Source organism: Acanthaster planci, linkage group LG18 (assembly GCF_054643075.1).
Source record: "Acanthaster planci isolate LZ-2023a linkage group LG18, COTS_SCS, whole genome shotgun sequence".
Classification (NCBI taxonomy): Eukaryota; Metazoa; Echinodermata; class Asteroidea; order Valvatida; family Acanthasteridae; genus Acanthaster; species Acanthaster planci.
In genome coordinates this window covers 9,847,931-9,870,596 of record NC_141794.1, presented here as the reverse complement: position 1 = coordinate 9,870,596, position 22,666 = coordinate 9,847,931, and the positions used below count along the sequence as shown (strand labels likewise).

At 43.9% G+C, this 22,666-nt stretch overlaps 1 protein-coding gene across 2 annotated transcripts in view; it reads left to right on the top strand.

The window, feature by feature from the left end:
• The window catches only part of LOC110978672 (brefeldin A-inhibited guanine nucleotide-exchange protein 1-like), a 55,196-nt gene that overhangs the window by 5,750 nt on the left and 26,780 nt on the right, over nt 1-22,666 (top strand). For both annotated transcript variants that reach the window (XM_022233837.2, XM_022233835.2), the window contains exons 2-17: nt 660-690; nt 3,049-3,196; nt 8,723-8,869; nt 9,559-9,738; nt 11,212-11,386; nt 12,484-12,555; nt 12,902-13,250; nt 13,698-13,932; nt 14,269-14,368; nt 15,161-15,409; nt 16,039-16,243; nt 16,928-17,074; nt 17,762-18,017; nt 19,675-19,837; nt 20,996-21,147; nt 22,263-22,550. In XM_022233837.2, the coding sequence (XP_022089529.2) occupies nt 660-690; nt 3,049-3,196; nt 8,723-8,869; nt 9,559-9,738; nt 11,212-11,386; nt 12,484-12,555; nt 12,902-13,250; nt 13,698-13,932; nt 14,269-14,368; nt 15,161-15,409; nt 16,039-16,243; nt 16,928-17,074; nt 17,762-18,017; nt 19,675-19,837; nt 20,996-21,147; nt 22,263-22,550 (2,897 nt within the window). The remainder of the gene's footprint in view (nt 1-659; nt 691-3,048; nt 3,197-8,722; nt 8,870-9,558; nt 9,739-11,211; nt 11,387-12,483; nt 12,556-12,901; nt 13,251-13,697; nt 13,933-14,268; nt 14,369-15,160; nt 15,410-16,038; nt 16,244-16,927; nt 17,075-17,761; nt 18,018-19,674; nt 19,838-20,995; nt 21,148-22,262; nt 22,551-22,666) is intronic.

Below are 22,666 nucleotides of genomic sequence, written 5' to 3'. Positions count from 1 at the left end.
TGTTTGAAAAATGATGTTTCATGACAAAGTAACCTGAACTTGCGGTCAGAGAGTGTCTCCTTCCTTAGGATTCTTCCGTGTGAATAGTCATGCCTTCGTGATGTAACATGTGTACCTTCTCACGCAGTGTGTTGCCAGCATTGTTGTCAATGTTGTTTATATAAGGTTTGCTGCAAATGCCAACGATGAGTCGAAAAACCCTTGGATGCCAAAACTGTGGTTGGAAGCAGAGTAATGCCACATGGTGGACAAGTTATCATTTTGTACATACATGGAATTCTTTACAAATTGGTTCGAAGTGAATTCCAGGCGTAAAATGTGTTTCATGTGCAGTGGGGAGCATTTAAGAATAAGGAACCTGCCGTCATATGTGTTTAACAGGTGACTTATGCCAGTTGCACTGTTGAAGCAGTTTTGGAGTTGCTTTACGTGACAGACAGACTTGAACAAAATGCATGTTTTGGCTGTCGTCAAATTCCAGACTTGGATTTTCCTAGCTTTTCATGGATGGTTGGCTCCTGGCACTCACATTCAAATTGTGGTGATTTGAAACAATGATCAATTCTTCATTTCTTAGCTACATCAACGCCCTCATTCAAAGTCTTTGATAATGAAGTGCCAATGTTTATTCACAAATAATTCTTCCCTTTCTTTTACAGAAGAAATCAATGAGAAGTACACCGACAAAGGGTAAGTTGACATTTTTTCCCCAGCTTGATCCAAATTTCACCCCCCTCCCATTCATTAAGATTTTATTGTCTGGAAAAACATTAGTGATAATTTTGTTTTCCTTCAGATTTCAGTACTGAATGAAATATTAACTTTTGCAACCCAATAGAAATCTGAGATCCCTTAGAATTTGTAGGGTTTGGAGGATTTGATAGGATTCAGGAAGGCATGTCCCATGCATCACTTCACCCTGACCAGTCCGCCTTGAGCAGAAGCATTCCTATGTTGGTCGGGAGTCTTAATTTTACTGGTTAGTGACACGACCATGAAGTGTGCATTTCCTAGTCGTTTGTTAACCAACAGAGTGCAGTTCTGACCAAAGGAACCCCTGTTGCTAGGAAAATTGTGCCCTCTCTTGGTCCAGCTAATGGCTCCTGATGGTCAAGGATGGTGTAGTGCCAAAGCGAGTGTTTATCCTGTGCACTGTATACTGCCATAAAATCCGCCACAAAATCATGTTTGATTAATTTTGTCTATTAAACAAAACGGGTTAGGCCAAACAAAAAATTAGTTGTGTTTCCTATTACATTGGAAAAATGGTTGGTTGGGTAAAATATTTTTTTTACTCTAAATTTTTATAGCCCAAAAAGTTAGAGTTGTATGGTGGTATGTATTTTTTTTTGAGGGGGGGGGCGCATTTATTTGTAACAGATACTAAGTCAGTGTCAGATTCATACTATACATGTGCACCTCAACATTACATATCGGCACATTGATTGAGCAGTAAAGCAGCCGGTTGTTGAAATACCCGGTACAAGAAGAGCCGTCCATCTCAAACCCCCCCAAAAATTGAAACAATACAATGTACAGGAAGATGTACACAAAATTAGGCTTGGGGCAAGGCACCATAAGTTTTTATATTTTATTGATTTGTTGAATAAAAAGACATAGGTTCCACTTGATTTTCTAGGTTGGGTTGGGTATTTGGAAACACAGCTATTTTTTGTTTGGCCTTACACGTTGGTACATATTACATTCAGGGCCCTATGACCTTTTTTTCCCATCATTTTCACAAGAGTGCTATCTGAATGTTTGTTTTGAGGTTGGTCAGGGCCATGTAAGCTTTTCAAAAGGTCAGGCCTCGAATTTCTTTTTTTTTTTAGGGCACTGCCATTTGGCATTTGTGGACTGGCTGAAATAAAGGGCAGTAATGCCAAACGTGAGGGCATTAATGCCATCAGCGTACCAAAGTTATGGGCATTAATGCCACCAGCGTACCAAAGTTATGGGCATGGATGCCGTCCCGATTTTTTTTTATGTTGTAAGAAAATCAATATTCATTCAGGTCTAAGAATAACTAGGATATGCATTTTACATGTACATGTACCTGAACATGTCCGTTATAAGTGCCGAACCAGCAACTGAGTGTTGAAAGGCTTCGGCCTGTTTGCACACCGAGAAAACTGGCTAGGCCAGTGATTTTGCACGTAACAACATACGTGAGAATTAATCAGGGCAGTCCCGATTGACCGATGTCATGTATGTACAGTTTGGATCGCGCTTGGCACATTGCACTTAACTGCAAATACTACATTGTGGTGTTAGTTAAAATACTGCCACGACCATACAATTGTCTCGTGTGCATGAAAAACGTGGAGCTCTCGATATACCTTTAATCGCGCGTACACGTTGATGAGCACTTGTTCTAGACTAATGTTATTGCATGGTACATTAAAATGCTTGGCTTGGGCACGCGCTGTTATGTTAAGTCGTTGGATAGGCCGGCGGGTGTCGCCTGTGACACACTTGCGATTGTGCAGTGTGCATGGATAGATCAGGCCGAGCCGCCGGTGCGCGGCAGGCCAGGCTGGGTGTACAGTATCCCCATTATACACACAGTGTAAGCATGCATGCCATACATTTGGGTGGCGCGGCACAGTGTTCCAGTCGAATGTGAGCGATTGTGGAACGACGTGTATGTCACTTTCCATGCCGCTTTCCGTGTACCTCGCTGAACAGGGGCAGTCGATATGTACGTGTAAGGCACTACAGCCAAGAGAAAAAAAGGGCACTGCCATCTTGGCGGTGAAACACGCTCACTTTTCGGAGGCATCACGGCCAAATAGGAGGACACTGATGGCCATGGCCCGGGAAATTCGAGGCCTGAAAGGGTACCACTAACATCAATTTATTTAATAAAAGGACCCCGCAGACAATTCATAATTGGTAAAACTGGTATATGTACATGTAAGTAGGGGTCCAGGGGAAAAAAATGAATTTGATGCCTGTCACAATGATGGGAAAAAAACTGGCTGGCATTTTAGAAAGGTGCCTGGATGAAACTAACAGGAGTCAGGGTTCCCTTCCCCCTTCTCACAGAAATAACCAGCAGAATGCATCGGGTGCTCTTCCCCTCCCCAAGACCCAGGTCAACTTCATCGCGGCCGACCGCTACTTCTTGCCGTTTGAGCTGGCCTGCCAGTCCAAGGCTCCCCGGATCGTCAACACGGCCCTGGACTGTCTCCAGGTATAACAAATTGTTACTGTGACTTTATCAGTAGTAGTACTGTGATCTTCATACGTGTAATACCTCTGTTTTGAATACTGTTTTTTTTCATTGGCCCTCATTGGCCCAGAGCGATCACGTGACAGGGTGACATAACCGCATGTCACACTCATCGTTAGACGTCACATTTACCAGCCTTGTGTATTTTACTGTAAGTGGCACAAAATCAAACTGAAGTAAGCATTTGCGATTTGTTGAACAATAATCCTAGTCATCCAGATCCTTCAGAATCCACTGAGATATTTTTGGAAAGGTTTTATAGGATTGAGGAAGGTAGAGCCCAGCCACTATTAAATTGATTAATGCACGTGGGGCTCAGTAATAGTCCCTGCACAGTGGAGAATTTTGAAGGGCTGAGTCAATTAGAGTAATTCACTATTCGAATATTCGATCTTCAAGTTGATCGAATATCCGAATATTTGGTCACACCGACCGGCAGATTGTTGATGAACAAACTATTATACAACATCAGTTGCAATAGCACGCACAATTGTACATTATGATCAACATCATAGCTTCTCACATCTAGGAGGATCTCCAGCCATTATTTAGCAAGATTTAAAAGATAAAACTTCTTGCCCTGTTGAAAATTTCTATTCCTTATTATTAATTAGTTAATGAATAATTTACTTTTTAAATCGTAATATTTCTGACACTTTTCATTCGAATATGCTTGAAACAAGCCTTCATAGTGCAATTTTTCTCATTTAAAACAAAAGAAATTTTCCCTTCCTTTTCATGACTTTTGCATTCAAATATTCAAATTCAAAAAATAACATTCAAATATTCAAATTCAAAAATAATATTTGAATATTCAACAATCAATCGAATATTTGGTTCTTCGGATATTCAGCACAGCCCTAGAATTTTGAAGCTATCCTAAAGGTGCCCAGTAAGTGAAATTTATTGATGATTCTAGTCACTGGTGTAGTCAGTACATTTACCGTTTTACCAAGCTACGTGTACACAAGTCTATGTGTATATCAGCCAGTGATTAATTCCCACAGACTAATCTGTAGAATTTTTTGTGATACTATGTACAGGTACACATGCAGTTGGTCTGGGCATATATTTACTTGCATGTTTCCACCAATTTGGTGCTTGTGAGTTGTTGAAGGCACGTACATGTATTCCTCCAGTGCACATGTATTTATCCTTCGGTGCCAACACAGAATCGGGGTCTCTTTCATTTTTGGTACCGGTAGTTACATGTACATGTACTTGGTCTCCGGACTGTGTAATCCTAAGACTGAGGTTTGAGTGTTATGTCCCAACTATCCGCCCCGAGCTATAGTGCACCCCCAATCGGCGAAAGAAAGACTGGTGGTTACAAGTGGGTTCTTGCACGCGTTCTGCGTGTACGCAAAGACCATACATGCTGGAATAAATTAGTTACGCGCACTCAGCGTGCTCCGCGTCAAATGCGCATATATACTTGCGCGCCTCATGGCTCGCCTATGCAGTGAGTACCAAAAAAACCATGCCCTCTTTTGTTCTGCTCGGAGCGGATAGCATTTGTCCTAATCTAGGATCTTCTCAATCACAATGCTGCACATTGCTGCACAATGCTGCAGTTGAGAAGGCCTCAACTACATGTACATGTATAGTTGGCTAACTCCTGTGGACAATTTGTCCAACCCCTGTCAGGTTTTTTGCGGCTCACACCTGACAGAAGTCATCCAAATGATACCAACCCTTGGCATTTCATCCTTGACACTAACCAAAAAGCTACGTTTAGATTCTGCTGGTTACGTTAACGCTGATGTGAGTGTCCACCAACTGAAAAGGGCACACGCTGTTGCTCACGCTGGCCCACGATGCCTCAGGGAGCTGGCCCGACTGCAGTACCATAGTTTGGATTTCCTATTGGGACTGATGGCGTAGTGTGACACACATGGTCTACGTGTTACAGTGTAGTTCTAGGTATACATGTATGTGCAGTAGATTAATAATTAATATAATTTATTCATTTATAAAGCGCAAATTTCATATAGATATGTTCAAATGTGGTGTACAATGAAGACATTAAGCGTGGAACAATGAATACATTTAAAACATGGTTGAGCCAGTGGCATACAAGGGTGCCTCGGGCAGCCGCCAAACGACCCACATTCACCAACATCAGTAAAGGGGAGACAGTATTCAGTTACAGTTTTAGAGGTGGGAGGAAAACCCCAGAGGAATATTCTGAGTAAAACCCACAGAGTCAGGTAAGGACTGAAAACCCAATCCACATGTGGACTGGGCCGGGAATCGAACCTGGGACCACAGAGGTGGAAGGCGAGGAAAGAACTACCTTGGCAACCCGACTCCCATTCCAGCTACCTTGTGTACACTGTACTTACGGGTACATGTGTACAATGTATGTACATGTATGTATATTTAGCGTACGTGGCCTTGTGGTAAATTGCATGCAGACCTCCATGCAGTATTCAGTTTCTTTTCTGAGGCATTTTTTTTTGTCAGCAAGATTACTTCCACGTTAATTTGAGTAGCTCAGATTTCTACAAGTCCATGTTGTCTGCATCTGATCAATTGCATGCATGCCACTTTGGGAGCCCACATATTACCGGTAGCAATTTTGAATGATCTTGTCCATGTGACACGGGAAGTGGCATCATATTGCACCAGGGCAGAAATTGGCTCTCATACACACCAGGAGGTCCATATGGCATGAACCAAGGGCCAGCTGTCGACTCTTACGTTTTCATGTCATGCAAATCGGGCATAATCATAGAGACATTTATTCAGTTATTCAAATTGAATATGCTTGTTGTATACATCAACTCTAATCTATTCTAGGCTTTTGGACTCAAGGTACGGTAGCTAAATGTACATGTATACTAGTACATTCATGTGCACACAAATCTTTACGTACATGTATACCAGAACATCTGTTCAGGCTAAAAAAAAAACAAAACAGTTCTGCTTCTGATTACATTCCTCTCAAAAATAGGGTCGGTAGGTTGGAAAATATTTTTTGGGGGGTGGGGTCCTTTTTATTGTACTGATTAAATGGCGCTAATGGGGATGAAAGCTACAATGGTAAAAACTTACCTTAATTAATCTACATGTATGTAAAAATTTCCACAGTCAACAGTTCTTAAGAATTACTGACAATTCAGACCCCCATGCACAATGCTAGTCAGGTAATCGCGACCTCAAACTGGCCAACAATGCCCGTGTATCGTGTGGTAAGCATGCATGATGCATCCAGACGAGCGGGCATTAAACCTAGTGACGCGGCAGGAAATTTTGTGGAAACACGATCGCTTCAAGTACGAGCAAAACAACCTCAAATTCAACTCGGGAACACAGAAAATACATGCACATAGACAAGAGGCCAAGTTCTTTGCATTACTTACAGATATCTTCCAGCAACGTCGATGTTTTTTTTTGATGATCAGCTGAAGGGTTGTGAGCGTGTACGGCCAGTATAGTGTAACAGCGCTATTTTGACAGGGATTCGTAGACTGGTTGCCACATTTCCGTCACACCTTCTTGTGCATGGGCGTGGCATGGCAGAAACAGCACAGCTGTTATGCACTGAGCTTCGCGCACACATTTTCACCACTGCGACAGCGAAGTGTGAAGGGAACTCATGTAAATACCCGAAGTTTCTTTTCAAAATTTGCAAGTGTAAGTTGGAAAACATAAAGAAGAGCGCTTTAACATGAAGAAAAGGTTCCGAGGTGTTTTGTAAAGACAGAAAGGACAACAGGATTTATTTGTTAATTTTTACAATTGTTTTGAAATTTGTGTTTCTAACTTTTAAGGTCCTTTTAGGAAATTTTAGGGTCCTGCCGAAAAATTAGGGCCTGTTGGGAAACCATAAGCAAGAGCATTTTTTTTTGGGGGGGGGTGCCCATACATGAAGCTGCCAGACAGTATGAAAGGCAAATTCCAAACTTATGGCTTACCGCCTGCATCTTCATGTGGTCGAAGATGATGTTGAGCATCTGGGTGAGGGTGGCCTTGGCCGTGGTCTGGTCGACCAGGTTCTTGCTGGCCAGGTACTGTAGATATACATGTGCTAGTAGCAGGTCTGCAACACCTGCAGGACCACATATGTATATAAGCCATACATTGTAAATACAGGCAGGCCTCTATTTTCAGAACTCTTACTATTGTAATCGCATCCCGTGAATTCTCACAATACCAGTAGCAGAGACTTCATCATCATGGTGGTTTTATTTTTAATTTGCATTAACCCTAACAGTCCTCAATCCTTCACCTGTTGGAAGACTGAGGACTGTTAGGGTTAATCTTGCATTAAGTGTGTATGCATGCATTCTCACTCGTCTTAATGAAATGGTAATTTGATCATTGAAACAAGTTTGGTGTTTCATCAGGCATGTTAGGATAATGAGGCATCCATTATTATGTACATGTAACAAGGAGACATTGGCAGGAAGTGTTCACAGCTAGATGCGGCCCGATGTGTCACTGACAGTGCACAAATGCATTGAAGCCACAAAGCCGTCCATGCAGTAACTATTGATCGTTGTGCGTCGCTGTTGTCCACAGCCCCGCTATGACGATGCGGTGAAGGAACACCCATCTGGAGCATCGTGCTGCCTATTTTTCCTTGAGCTTTCTAATTAAGGACGCCGCCAGCTCGCCGGCATGCCCGGTTGTGGAGACGTGCTGCTCTGTTGCAGTTCTGGAATGTGCAGGGAAACATGAAATGTCGGAGGTTGTGACAAGTGTCATTTTATTTTGTTACAACCCCCACCACACTTAAAGCATCTATGCAGATAACATGTGCACATGTACAGTGTTTTACCCCAAGGAATAGGTTTGTCCAACAGGCTCCATCTCTTGTTCATGTACAGGAAACACCAAACTGTCGGAACATTAAATTCCAAAAACCTTAATATGAACATGACATTTTAGAATATGTAACACTGTATGCTTACACTTCCATTATGGTTTTATCTTGGCACAATCAAAAACATTCTCTGTAGCAACCATTTTGAAAATATTGCCTAGACCTCCATTTTACTCCTGAAGTAACAGCAAAATTTACACTGGCACTGCTGTCTAGCTGATATTAACCCTAACACCGAGGCCTTTTTGGCTAAGGACCCTCTTCAGTCCTCCAGAATCCTCCAATTTGGAGGGGTGAAGAGATTGGATTCTCCCCCAATCCTTCGAAATCTTCTGGCAATTCCTGTCATTATGTTGAGGCAGTTTGAATAGCATTCTCGAGCAGTGCGGTTGATTCCAAAAGAAATATCAGGCTGACTTTATGCGTGACTGAGCAGGAACAACCCAAGGTCTAACCCACGACCTTCCCTCATGGCATCCTTCGCAATCAGCGTCACACTCTTGCCATTCACCCTCAATCCTCCAAAACCGCCCAAAGGATTTTGGAGGATCGAGGAGGGTTAGGGTTAAAGGTAAGATTCTGAAGGATTGATTTTTTCCTTGAGAAAACCCATAGCTTACAATGTATGTTTATTTTTGTTTTTTGTTTTTTTACAGAAACTGATTGCCTATGGGCATCTGACCGGCGATGGCCCGGACAGCACCATGCCGGGCAAGAAGCTGATTGACCGCATCATTGAGACAATATGCGGCTGCTTCATCGGTACCCAGACAGACGAAGGGGTGCAACTTCAAATCATCAAGGTATGAGCTTCCCTCTGTGTAGGCCTGTATGTTTACGGGTATCAGGAGAACCGGGTATCCGACTGAAAAAATGATGGGTCCTGGCAAACCTCTTGAAGCAAACTGGTGTTCGATTTTTACACACTGCACTGAGAGAGTGAAATGGCAACTTGTATACAGAGATTGATTCATTCATTCTGTGATAAAACATAACCAATGTTTCATCCCAGAATAATTTCATTTAGTGAATTTGAATTTCCCATTCCTCTCAGCTTCACTTCATGGGACAGAACATTCAATCTGTCTCCTCATGAAATCATTGTTAACCCTAACAATCCTTAACCCTAAGCTTCCTCAACCACACAGAATTAAACAGTAGTAAAGTGTTTAATTCTGTGGGGATGGGTCTGGTAGGCCCATAACAGCTGGCTTTTGCATTAGGTTTGGCATACCTCAGAAAAACAAAGTCCAACAGCCTCTGTGCACAACTTTGTGTGAATGGGGAAGGTTAGGGCCAGCAACCCTTGGGGGGTTAGGGTTAATCCTTCAATTTCAATATGATTTTACATACACCCTAAGGGGTTAGGATTCTTTAACATTCAGTACAATATGTATACATATACACCATGCGTCACCAGCAGAGAATGACAGAACTGGTAAAAACAAAGACAGACTCTGCCCAATTTCCCTCTTGATATATTTCCCACCAGGCGCTCCTGACAGCGGTCACCTCCCCGACCTGCGAGGTCCACGAGGGCACCCTCCTGCAGGTGTTGCGGACCTGCTACAACATCTACCTGGCCAGCAAGAACCTGGTCAACCAGACCACGGCCAAGGCCACCCTCACCCAGATGCTCAACGTCATCTTCAACCGCATGGAAATGCAGGCTGTAAGGGCTTCACTCTCTTCCTCCACCTAGTCATTCCTTTTAAAAAGGCTTTATAAAAGTTACATGCCCCCATGCGTTTGCCTTAAAGGTGCAGTCCGTCATTTGCAGTTGTCTAAAATGTAACCCACAGATTTACTGTTGAAAACCATAGTTGGTTTAAAGATGGTTATTGGACAACATGTCCCGTGAAATTATGCCTTGTGGCAAGCTGCCAGTTTGAAGGAAAAAAATGAGAAAAGGCCATTTCTGTTGATGCATCCAAAGACCCATGTTTGGGAACTTGCCATTAGAAGTGCACACAAGTGTTGACACAATTTTGTAATTTGTTGGTTCCGTGCATGACATCGTGTTGCTACATTCGACTGAATGTGTCCTAGACGCCGAAGGCTGGTGCAGTGCAAGACATCACTCGGCAACTTTTGGTCTAAAATCAAAATCCTAGAACATTGCTTTTCTCAGAATGTGCAGTATTCACTGAGCCAAAGCCCCATCAGGTTCGTTCTTTGGCACCCTTCTTTAGATTTTGAGTAAATTTGGTTTTCTCGAGGAACATAATACACAAAGGACACATGATGGACTACACCTTTAAGCAGTTAACTCAGGAGGATGTGTAAACATAGTACAGTCATCCGGGCCGGTTTGAATTTCACAGATCCTAATCGCAATCAGTGATCCGACACTGTTCACTGACACCAGAGGCCTAGTGGATGGAGCAAACCAGCGTTGGGATCACTGATTGAGATCAGTTGTGGAAGAAAATATCATGCCCTAGGCACAGGCATTTAATTTAAACAGGCCTCATTTCTACTTCATAGTCGGCTTTTTATGTCGTCCTGCAGTGAACTCTCCATTGTTTGGTGTTATTATGCGGTAGCTTAATATAAACGCATGTGGAAACTTTTGAAATAATCCTTTGTTTCTTGAAAAATGTTCAAAGTTATTTGGAAATCAGTTTAAAACTGTTCCGTATTTTTTCACCCTTTTCCGTCCTGTGTAACAGTTTCTACAAACAGATGGTAACTTTTTACCTTTTTTACCTTTTGTCCTTTTCATCAATGGAATCATTTCTCCTGGCTAAAAAACAACGTTAAAATATCTTGACTCTTCTCTTTTTGGTCTCTCTTCATGGATGCCCAACCTCTCAAGTCCCAGTTAGTTGTCACTGTTCTGTGCACTGAGTCATGCTCAGTAAGGTTCATGAGTCAATTTTTCGTAGGTTACATATTTCATAGCACACCCAAATCGATTCTCAAACATGGGAGTCACCCAAGCCTATTCAACAGATACATTGCCATAGTCTGAACTGGGCTTGGCTTTGGCTGGAAGGATACGCGTGTCCATGGGAAATGAAATTAAGCGGCTACCTTACGGCTTGCAGAAGTATGGGAGGGGTTGAATATATTCAAATAAACATATAATCAACTACTTTGAACGTAGCCGTAGCCAAAAGCAAGTTTCTCCCTGTGACTGTAGGTCGCTGATGCCAAGTTGAAAGCGGAGGGGGAGACCGAAGCCAGACGGCAGAGCAAAGATTCCGGCTCACTGCAAGAGGACCCCGAGAAAGCCTCGGCGGTTACATGTATTACCAATGGAGAAAACGGGGATGGTCCTGGCAGAACACCAGATGGGCCATCACCAACATTACCAGGTAGATATTTGATGACTTGCTGACCACGTGACCCGATGTATGTCTGGAATTATCCCAGGCAGTACAATATTTCAGGCAAGCCTTTAAAACGATGGTACTTGACAAAAAGTCGAGAAAATCGCAGAGCAAGTTCTCAGTGCTGGATTGAAATGATAACAACCCTGGCCGGCGGCAGATGTGGTGACCCTTAATCCTAACCCCAGGTCCTTCTTACAATTGTTACTTGGAGGGATGATCACTGCCCCAGTCCTTCGACTTCCTCTAGCAATTTTTGTCATTATGTTGAGGCAGTGCAAATGGTGTGCTGAAGCCGTGTGGATGATTTCTTGTATAATCTTGGCTTAAATTTGAGCATAAGCAGAGAGTTTAACCCAAGACTACGACATGGTGCATCCTTTGCAATCAGCAATGCAAGTTTGCCGTACAGCTTGAATCCTTCAAAACCGCCAAGATTTGGATTATTGAGGATGGTTGGGGTTAATGCTGTCTAATATTAACCCTAACCCCCTAGGCCTTTTTTACTAGGAACCATCCTCAATCCTCCAAAATCCTACAAAATTTCTGGAAAATGTTACTTTCGGGTGCGCCCACTACCTCAATCTTTCAAAATCCTGCAGCAATTCCTGTCGTCATGTTGAGGCACTGCGAATGGCATTCGTGAGTTATGCGGTCGATTCAAAAGAAATATCAGGCTGAATTTGTGCTCGACTAAGCAAAGATAACACAAGGTCTAACCCATGACCATCACGCATGGCGTCCTTCGTAATCAGCCGTGCACTTTTGCCACTCACCCTCAATCCTCCAAAAGCCTCCAAAGAGACCTGAAGGATTTTTGAGGAGGGTAAGGGTTGAAGGGTTCAGGGTATTTTGCTGAAAAATAAGCCACTCTTTCCAATATTCACTGTAGAACATATGGTTAGTAACCGCAGCTAGCCTAAGTACTGCCGTGGTTGGCTGAAACAGTAGTAAAAATGATTAAAAAAATACATGGATTGCCCATTAGGGCTACTCTCACAGTAGGAATTGAGTGAAGAATTTCTTGATATTATATGTGAACAAGATTCATGGGTTTCTGGTTTCTTTTCTGTCATATTCAGAAAATTCCGTTGCCGAACCCAGCAGTAGTGGTCGTATTGAGAGTGCAGAGAATGGCCCGCTCAGTGCAAACGGTAGGCACCTCTGTCAAAGACAAGAATATGAGCAATCCATGCAAATGTTACATTGGTCCTCAACCCGTGCAGCCTTGTTGTGGCTGTCATTGGGTTCACAAACGCCATGATTTTTGGAGCCACTGAAGTTGAGGCTACAGCCATCGGGCATTTGATGTTGCATTGCTTCGTGGGCATGTTGCATTCCTGCTGTCATCAGCTTGTCTTTTACTCTCTGAAATCTTATCTGAGTGAAAAAAATGAAACGATCTATTCACACAATGAGGCCTTAACTTAACATTCACCGTTGTCTTTTTTTTTTGAGTGATAGCTGCTAACCTCTACCATTTACATGTATTCTTAATAGAAGGGGACGTTCAAGGTATTGTCACCTCCATCCTGGGCGACATCATCACTGAAGTCTCCTTGGGGGACTCCCCTAACGATGCAGAAGGTGCTCCAGTCAAAGCCTCACAGCCCCAACCCACCAATTCCACAGCAGCGGCAGTGGCCACGCCCGTGACCACACCCACGGCCGCGCCCGCTGCCACGCCCTCTCCAGTGCCAACCCTGCCTCCTATTGGGGAGGATGGGGATGCCGAAGCGGAGGCGGAGGAGCCCTTCTCCCACATCCTCCAGAAGGACGCATTCCTGGTGTTCCGTTCTCTCTGCAAGCTCTCCATGAAACCACTGCCTGATGGACCAGCAGATCCCAAGTAGGGATGCTATCAATGCCAGTCTCTTATGATAGTTTCTTTGCTGATGTACATGACTTTACATGTTTCTGTATTTGGTGTGTAGGTATGAGCTCAGCAGGTACAATGTGAATCATTCCTGTTACTGATAGACACGCTAGTGCTATTTCATTTATATGTATTTACGTTCATGCATGAAGATTGATTTTGTGCACATAAAGTTGAAATTTAGACAAACCGGTTCGCATAACCTATGTGTCTCAGTTAGTTACTGAGTACTTTGTAAAGTTGGTCATTGGCACAATGTCGTGGGTTTCAGACATTAGTAATTGAGTATTCTAGTACCTGGTCCAATGCACTGCCCTAGAGTTATGCCCCGATCACAGTAATAAAAGATTGAGAGAATATTTTGATGTCAAAGCTACCTCCTCCCAATTACCTTGGAAACTTTTCTGTTTGATCTCGCAGGTCGCACGAGCTGCGTTCCAAGGTCCTCTCCCTCCACCTGCTCCTGTCGGTACTGCAGAGTGCCGGCCCTGTGTTCCGCACCAACGACATGTTCATCACGGCCATCAAGCAGTACCTGTGCGTAGCGCTGTCCAAGAACGGCGTCTCGGCCGTGCCGGAGGTCTTCGAGCTCTCCCTGGCCATCTTCCTGACGCTCCTCAGCCTCTTCAAGACTCACCTCAAGATGCAGATTGAGGTTGGTGTGTGCCACCTTTAGCACTGGGGGATATATAAGGATTACAAAATTTCTGAGGGGGTACCCAGGGTCCCAACTTTTGTTTCCAAGGGGGTATTGAAAGGAAATTTAGTGTGGCTTATACTTGGTCCTATACATGTTCCAAAATGTAAATGGGGGCACCCAGAGTGGAGTAATGGACCTCCAGGGGGGTGGGCATGTGCCCCCCCTCCCCCATACTTGTGCCACTTGCCTTGACTTCCTTTTGGCAGACCCTACGACACCAGCTTCCCCTCCTCAAACATGTCCTCCCAACCAAGCCAGGACCAGTTATTTTTCTTCTTCTTTTGAGATCAGGTTTTCTTCAAGGAGATTTTCCTCAACATTCTGGAGACGCCCACCAGTTCCTTTGAGCAGAAGTGGATGGTGGTCCAAGCTCTGACGAGGATATGTGCAGGTATGGGACGTAACAATTTGCAGTACCTCTGAACTGCTGACCATGATCCAGATGCACATCTGATGTACACTTTCACATGTCCTAACCGTACATCAAAACAGTGCATTTTAAGCTTTAGCACTGTTAACTATTTTTCAATGCCATGGACCACATTGTGGCTGTTGTTGATGTATTTTTCAATGCCATGGACCACATTGTGGCTGTTGTTGATGTATTTTTCAATGCCATGGACCACATTGTGGCTGTTGTTGATGTATTTTTCAATGCCATGGACCACATTGTGGCTGTTGTTGATGTATTTTTCAATGCCATGGACCACATTGTGGCTGTTGTTGATGTAGTTTTCAATGCCATGGACCACATTGTGCCTGTTGTTAATCTACTTTTCAATGGCATTGACCACATTGTGCCTGTTGTTAATCTACTTTTCAATGGCATTGACCACATTGTGGCTGTTGTTAATCTATTTTTCAATGCTAGTGACCATATTAAGGCTGTTGGAAAGTTCAAAATAACCTCAAAATTCAAATGCAGTGTGGTCTGCCTTTAAAAAGTGGGGGGGGATTTATTCACCTGTCTAGTGTAACGCCAGAAAATTCATGCCTGTGTAGGGCTGATTTTGAGCATGTTACTGGCTGTTAACTTGAGTACACTCGTTTGTGTGTAAACAAACCGCAGAGTAAAGAGAGTAACTTTCACAATCATAGCCTTTGTGCCCTTGCCAAAAGCCCGGTCTGTGGCCCAGACAGAAGGAAACATTTTTACAAAGTCGATGTTTTTTTGTGCTGCCAGATGCCCAGTGCGTGGTCGACATCTACCTCAACTACGACTGCGACCTGTCCAGTGCCAACATCTTCGAGCGGCTGGTGGGCGACCTGTCCAAGATCGCCCAGGGCCGGCACGCCATGGACCTGGGCGCCACGCCCCAGCAGGAGAAGCGCATGCGCATCAAGGGGCTGCACTGCCTGGTCTCCATCCTCAAATGCATGGTGGAGTGGAGCAAGGATCTCTACATCAACCCTAACATACAGACCAACCTTGGTAAGGGCCAATGTTGTAGCCAGTTTATTTCCATGAGTACGAGTACATCTACATGAGTATGAGTAGGAGTACACAAATTATTGCGTGCAAGTGTGAGTAAGAGTACTTCTGCATGAGTGTGAGTACTTAGAAATGTGGTTTTATGAGTACGAATATTTCTTTCTACATAATGGTTACATAGAATTTTCTTTTGTGAGTACGAGTACAAATATAGCATTATGAGAATGAGTACTTCATAAGTACAAGTACATGGAAATATTTCTTGCGAATACGAGTACAAGTATGAATACAAGAACTACACCACTGGTTACTGCTGCTTTGGGCGCGCTGTAAGTCTCGCTCTAAGTTGATCTCATGGCAGTGTCGCAATGAGTGAACTGTGCAATTTGATATGAATCATTTTGAAGAGAGTGACGCAAGTCCGATTGAGTCATCATGCCAAGGAAGCTCAGTTGCGTCCTTTGCCCACAGTGACTAGAGTCAGCTAGTCACCAATTTGGACCTGAGTGGAATGGCTGAAAGTTTGGACCGAAGGTTACTCAATTAGATGAAAATGCGTCCTGCTACACATCTGATTTGGTGTGCCAAAATTGGCCAACTGTAGGCAATGGAACGTATTCTGTATGCAGGTCAAGAAAAGGCTGTCGGGGGTGACCAAGCAGATGCAGACAGCGGCCAGGGCACCATGACCAGCTCGGGCAGCCAGGGGTCACTCAACTCCACCCACTCGAGCTCCACCTCCAACCTGCCGTCGCAGGCCACGCCCATCGACAGCCCCGAGATGTTTGAGAGCCAGAAACAGCAGAAGGAGATAATGGAGCAGGGCATTGAAATGTACGTTGATGTAACGACTTGAAAAAAGACTAACCCGGTTTAGTACCGTGTGTCTACTGGTATGGATAAAACTACACGTGTTTACTAGATCTGGCGAAATGAGTCTCACGGCAACCTTTTCAGTAATTTTGTTCAAATTTGCATGACAAAGAATAAACAGGGCTCTCTTTTTTGATGTATGACTCAGTTTTCTCCTGCTGATAAAAATTTACTCTGTGTGGGTAAAAAAGGTGGAGGCTTCGATTGGTCTGCCATTTGCAAGATTATTTTAAAGGTCTTTAACTTTTGCATTTGTGGGTCGACATAGTCATGGAAAGGCCGTTATCCTAAAAGGACCTTGAAAATTACTCTTGCTTACATGTAGATTATTTTTGGCCGAAAAATCAAATTTTAGAAAAAAGACAAAGTCCAGCTGCTGATATTTGAAAATGAAGTCAGGCACCACAAACACTGACCATGGACGGACGCTTGTACGCTATTTTGTGGCACTTGGAGGCCCCACCATGGAGCCCTAATTGCTACAGTAGGCCATATTTGGCATCTGAGTTGAACACGTGGTCCACCTGCACAGACTTTTCTTATCTGTGGGATGTGCGACCTATGTGGTGAAAGAGCGTATATCTTGTAGAAGATTTTGTACATCTTAGGTTTTGAAACTGGTTCCTCTCGTCAAATTCTCCCCAGGTTCAATAAGAAGCCCATGAAGGGCATCGCTTTCCTGCAAGAGCACGGCATTCTGGGTAAGAGACCAGAAGACATTGCGGAATTCTTCCACAAGGACGATCGCTTGAATACCACGGTGCTGGGAGACTTCATGGGAGAAAATGAAAAGTAATGAAAGTGAAACCTTTTACACACATTTATAAAATTCATTTGAGTGCTATTTATAAATCTAGAATAGAACTTGTTGGTGGCCGTTCAAAGCTGCAAAAATGAGTAAAGCCACGAGCTGGTTCCCAGTTCCTAGACTGGAATGTGTGGAGGGAACCAGTGTCAATCGCCTCAATCCCCAAGAAACTCCTCACACAAGTCTATGGTTCATGGAGTGGTAATATGGAAGACGCTGGCTTCATGTCTAACGGCCAGTGGCATTTTTAAGCAGGTTCTCATTCTTGAAGGTCAGTGGGTTTCACAGAGATGAGATCATTTTGTGTCTTCATGTCACCACAGGTTACTTGTTCCCTGAGAGTGAGATTATGAAATGTTGCTGAACAATTACACTGCTCTATGAAAACAGACCACTTGCTTACACTGGTTCCCATTCACTAGTTCACTACTTATATTGTGTATTATATAGTTGACTTGTTTTTCATCAGAATGGGCAAAATCCCTTGGAGCCCCAAACAACACAATCAGAACAAGAAATCTTAACTGTAACTAACGTTTTCCCTATAGATTCGATTCTGAACTGTAAAGCAAATTGAATTCTGTTCATGAGCGACAACATTCTCTGTATTTTGCACAGAGGGTGACGTACGTTTTGTTATTTTGCTTCCATTTTTCCCCCTAATTGTCAAGGTTCAACAAAGAAGTGATGTACGCGTACGTGGACCAAATGGACTTCTCAGACAAGGATTTTGTCACGGCCCTGCGCTCGTTCCTGGAGGGCTTTCGACTGCCCGGTGAGGCCCAGAAGATCGACCGCATGATGGAGAAGTTTGCCAGTCGCTACGTGGACACCAACATCAAGCAGACCATCTTTGCCAGCGCGGACGTGGCTTATGTCCTGGCCTACTCCATCATATTGTTGACAACAGACCTGCACAGTTCACAGGTGGGTCTACATTGAACTGTTGGCAATACTAAAGAAATCTCCACCAACACTACGAAGTAGCACTCAACTGCACTTACCTGCTACTTCGTGAAAACCGTGCTTACAGCAATTTCGCTTTCACAAAGTAGCACTCAAGTATGCGCGCGCACATCGTACACTGATGCATAATCGAACGATTTTCGTTTTTACGAAGTAGTACTCATGTGTGTTTTGTCATTGTAGCATGGATAAAAACACTTTGAAAGGTGTAACATGATTTGATTCACCCGTAAATACGTGACTTAACTGACAGATGCTTCTTAAAACTCGTTTTAACTGTTTAAATTAAGGAAAAGGTCAATTCCTGAAAACGACAATTCACGCAGCACGTGCCGCACGGCACCGAGTGCTGCTTTGTGAAGATGAATATAACGCATTTCTGTAAAATACGCTCTGAAGCGGCGCACACATCTATGGATGAGTACTACAGTACTTCGTGGTGTTGATACGCAAAATGATGCCCGTTTCAGCCAATAATTACTAGCAGGACTATAGTCTATCTGCTTTGCTTTATCTTTAGGCAAGTTCAGTCAAGGACCACTAGTTTACTAGTGGGCATGAACAGTGAAGTTGCAGTGCGAACGACCCTCGTCAACCGTTGTCAGGTCGTTAGGCCGAAGGGGAGAGAAAGTAGCCGCAGGAAGGGAAAAATAGCAAAATTAAAACTGAAAATGGTCGTTTACTAGTGACATACTGTTTTCCCAGCATTTTTCTTACAAGTGGTCCTCTGCACTGTGCCACTAAACACAGTTTATGGCAACCAACAACGCGACCAACCTCGGTATGCTGGTCACGAATAGTTGACTTGTCTAATCCAATCATCGTCGACTAACGTGCATTCAATCAGAGATAGTCAAACTATGGTTAACTATGGTCCTTGATCAAACTTGTCCATTATTTTTGCTGTGAAGTCGTAGCCGTCCTTACAATCAAATTGGGTGTTCTTTTCATTGGATTGTTGCTAATAACCTCCATTTCTTCAATTTTTATTTTTTGTTGTACGTGTGTACATTGTGCCGGTTTCTGTCATCATTTATATTCATTGATATTGTGATAAAAAACCTTTTATTTCTAGACTTTAAAGTCAATTTAAATGACATCTGGGCAGCGACCCAGTCAGACAGGCCAGTTAATAACACTCCAACTCAGAACAAAAGCTGTAAATTACAAGCTATTATTAATGGTCATTTGTGGTGATGACACCAAGCATTCCTCAAAAGCGCACTGCAGCTCGCAAGCCTGAAGAAACCTGTAGAGAGGAGACAATAAGAAGCCGTTACGGTTTTAGAGGTGGGAAGAAAACCCTAAGAGGAATATTTTGGGTAAAACCCAAGGAATCGGGTAGGGACTGAAAACCCAATCCACATGTGGACCAGGCCGGGATTCGAACCCTGACCGCAGAGGTGGAAGGCAAGGAAAGGACTACTGTGCCAACCTGACTCCCTATTCATTACTCTTTAAACAATAAACACTGAAATAGGGGTGCAGAAATTGTCCACACCCATCCTCGAGAAGTTCTAAACATTAAATCTTAGAAAACTGTTCCTTTTTTGTGACATCTAAAGTGTAGCCAAACAGGTGTGACCTTACGCTTTGACCTTTCACCTTTGACCCTCAGGTCAAGCACAAGATATCCAAGGATGACTACATCCGGATGAATCGGGGCATCAACGACAGCAAGGACCTTCCGCCTGAGTACCTATCGGAGATCTACGATGAGATCGCAGGCAACGAGATCAAGATGAAAGCCACGGCCAGCAACAAGGTGGTCACCGCAACAAGTAGGTCCAGTCTTGATTTTTTTTGTTTTCCCCAGGACTTTCGGCAGTGGAGTTTTCGGGGGCACCGTCCGTGCGGTACACGCGCAAACCATCGTGGGCTTACAGGTCGAGCTCGGGCAGTCGCATTCCCGTGCGTGAACCGTGGGAACATGACCCCAGAATGCTGTTCTCGGACACAGGATCACATGCCAAGTCCTCGTCAGGGATTTGCGCAGAGACACAGAAAAATGTGCGGGATTTTGATTTTTGAAGAGAAAAAAAAACGAGATGGCTGACCAAGCTGGAGAGGATGGAAAAGTTTTGTACAATTGGCATTAATAAAATTTCATTTCATACTACAGAAATGAATGTTCCGTTTTAAATAGGAGAGCATGCTGACTAGAAATCCAAACCTTTACCCTTCATTAATGTGCATGGACGCCACCATGCTTCACGTTGCATGTCACTAACTACCAGCGATAACCGACTGTATGTTCCTGGCATTTGAGCAGCTGACATAAGAACAGCAAATCGAGCTGTTCTTGAATATGCAAGAATGCGTCGCCCGGACTTACCAACAGTATGTCATCACCAGTGGTTTATTTGAGTCCATCACAGGTCCTTCACAAGTCCAGTCGCAAGTCCTTTCACAAGTCCAGTCGCAAGTCCTTTCACAAGGCCAGTCGCAAGTCCTTTCACAAGGCCAGTCACAAGTCCTTTCGCAAGTCCAGTCGCAAGTCCTTTCACAAGGCCAGTTGTAGGCATGAAGGTGAACAATAACAAAAGAATACTTTTGTCACAGCTCACTGGAATAGCTTGTGAATTGGCCTAAGACTGAATGACTTGTGATGGACTTACAGGGACTTGTGATGGACTTGAATAAAACACTGGTCATCACACGCTAGAGGTAGATGAGGTGTCCTACTGTCGATGTCCCCCTTGAAAATGGTGCAGGCAATTTCTATCTATTGCTATAATGAAATGTCAGCCGATGGCATTTATAACTTAGATGGTTTTTAAACAGGACATTCTTTGCAAGGGGGCGCTTTTCATGTCAGGTTTTTTGCTTTGGGCAATTCAGAGATCCGCCCCAGTAAACACAAGCGCGCACAACAGCGTTTGGCCTAACGTATCTCCGTGGGGTAATCATTCAAAACGCGTGTTGTGTTTCTGACGCAGATGTGACCAGCGAGAAGCAGCGGAGATTGCTGTACAACATGGAGATGGAGGCCCTGTCCAACACGGCCAAGGTGCTGATGGAGAGCGTTAGTCACGTCATGACCAGCTTCACCAGCGCCACACACCACGAGCACGTCAGGCCCATGTTCAAAGTGAGTCACCGATAGCACACAAACTGTCCCATGAGCATTCATTCGGTAGCAAACAATGTCTTGCACCTTCATGATGCGCTATAAAGATGGAATACGGATGCCGTACACGAAACCAGATGTCATTTATTAGATAATTCACCTAGTATTGAAATTTTCAACATTTTTGATTCATGTTTTATAATAGAGGTTTGAGGTAGCGCCATGCAAGGATATCCCTTATTCTGAGCACGTGTGGTTCTGAAAAGAACTGGAGGCTATTCTTTTCTGAAAAAAAAAAACGGAGGGAACCACGCATGCTCAGAAAGAGATATCCTTCAGTGGTGCAACTGTGAACCTCTATAACTAACTTGCTACCTCCACCATGAAACGCTTCAAAGCTCATCTTAGATCCAAGCGATCATTCTTAAATTGGACATGCAGTGTTGGAGCGCAGAGGGGGGAATTGTATCAGATGGGTGTCTGAATGCACGTAACGATACACAATCAACGCAGATGCGGTACTTGAATTTATAGCTCCTTGCCTGCCGTGAATTCTACTGTCTGTGATATGGACCACGCGGTATGGTATAATACTACTCTGTTGTTGCCATGGATTGACTAATCAGGATCCAGAATAAAAGCTTGCTTGAAGATAAGGGTCGGTATAGAAGAAAGAGAAAGGAGGTAGATTGCTGGCTTTTGGTGCAGGCAAGTTTCCAGAGCATGCTCAAGGTCGATGTTTTTTAACCCCAGATTTCACCCTTGGCTCATCGACGGTCATTTGATCACACAGTCAAGCAGCAGGTTGGAATTTTGACTGGAGATGGTCGTGTGTACAAGACAAGAAAAAAACACTCGTTTGAATTTAATCAGTTTTAAAAAGTAGAATTTCAAAAAATGGGGGAAAAAATGAACAGTGTACCTAGTACTCGGAATTAGATCATGGGTTTGTATCAGAAGGTTATATTCGTTGTTTGAATAAAAACATGAGGTTGTGCTTGAGTTTCTAGGCTTGGTCCGGTAAGCAGAAACACAACTATCATTTCGTTTGACACAGGCTTTTTCATGTTTGCCTTCACGCCAAGGACAGACAGGCCTTTAGTAATTCAGACACGGCTTGCCCTCTTCCTTTCCAGGTCGCCTGGACGCCTTTCCTGGCCGCCTTCAGCGTGGGCCTGCAGGACTGCGACGACCCAGAGATCGCCACCCACTGTCTGGACGGCATCCGCTGCGCCGTGCGCATCGCCTGCATCTTCCGGCTGGAGATGGAGCGAGACGCCTACATCCAGGCACTCTGCCGCTTCACCCTGCTGACGGCCAACTCCTCCATCACCGAGATGAAGGCCAAGAACATCGACACCATCAAGACGCTCATCACGGTGGCCCACACGGATGGCAACTACTTGGGCAGGGCGTGGCTAGAGGTAGGTGCCCCGGGTAGAATTTTCCAAAAGCGGCATAGCCACTAGCCTCCAAGATACTACAGTGTTTTTCTCTCTTTAAATTTTCTATTTTTTTTTTATTTTCAAAGTTGTTGTTA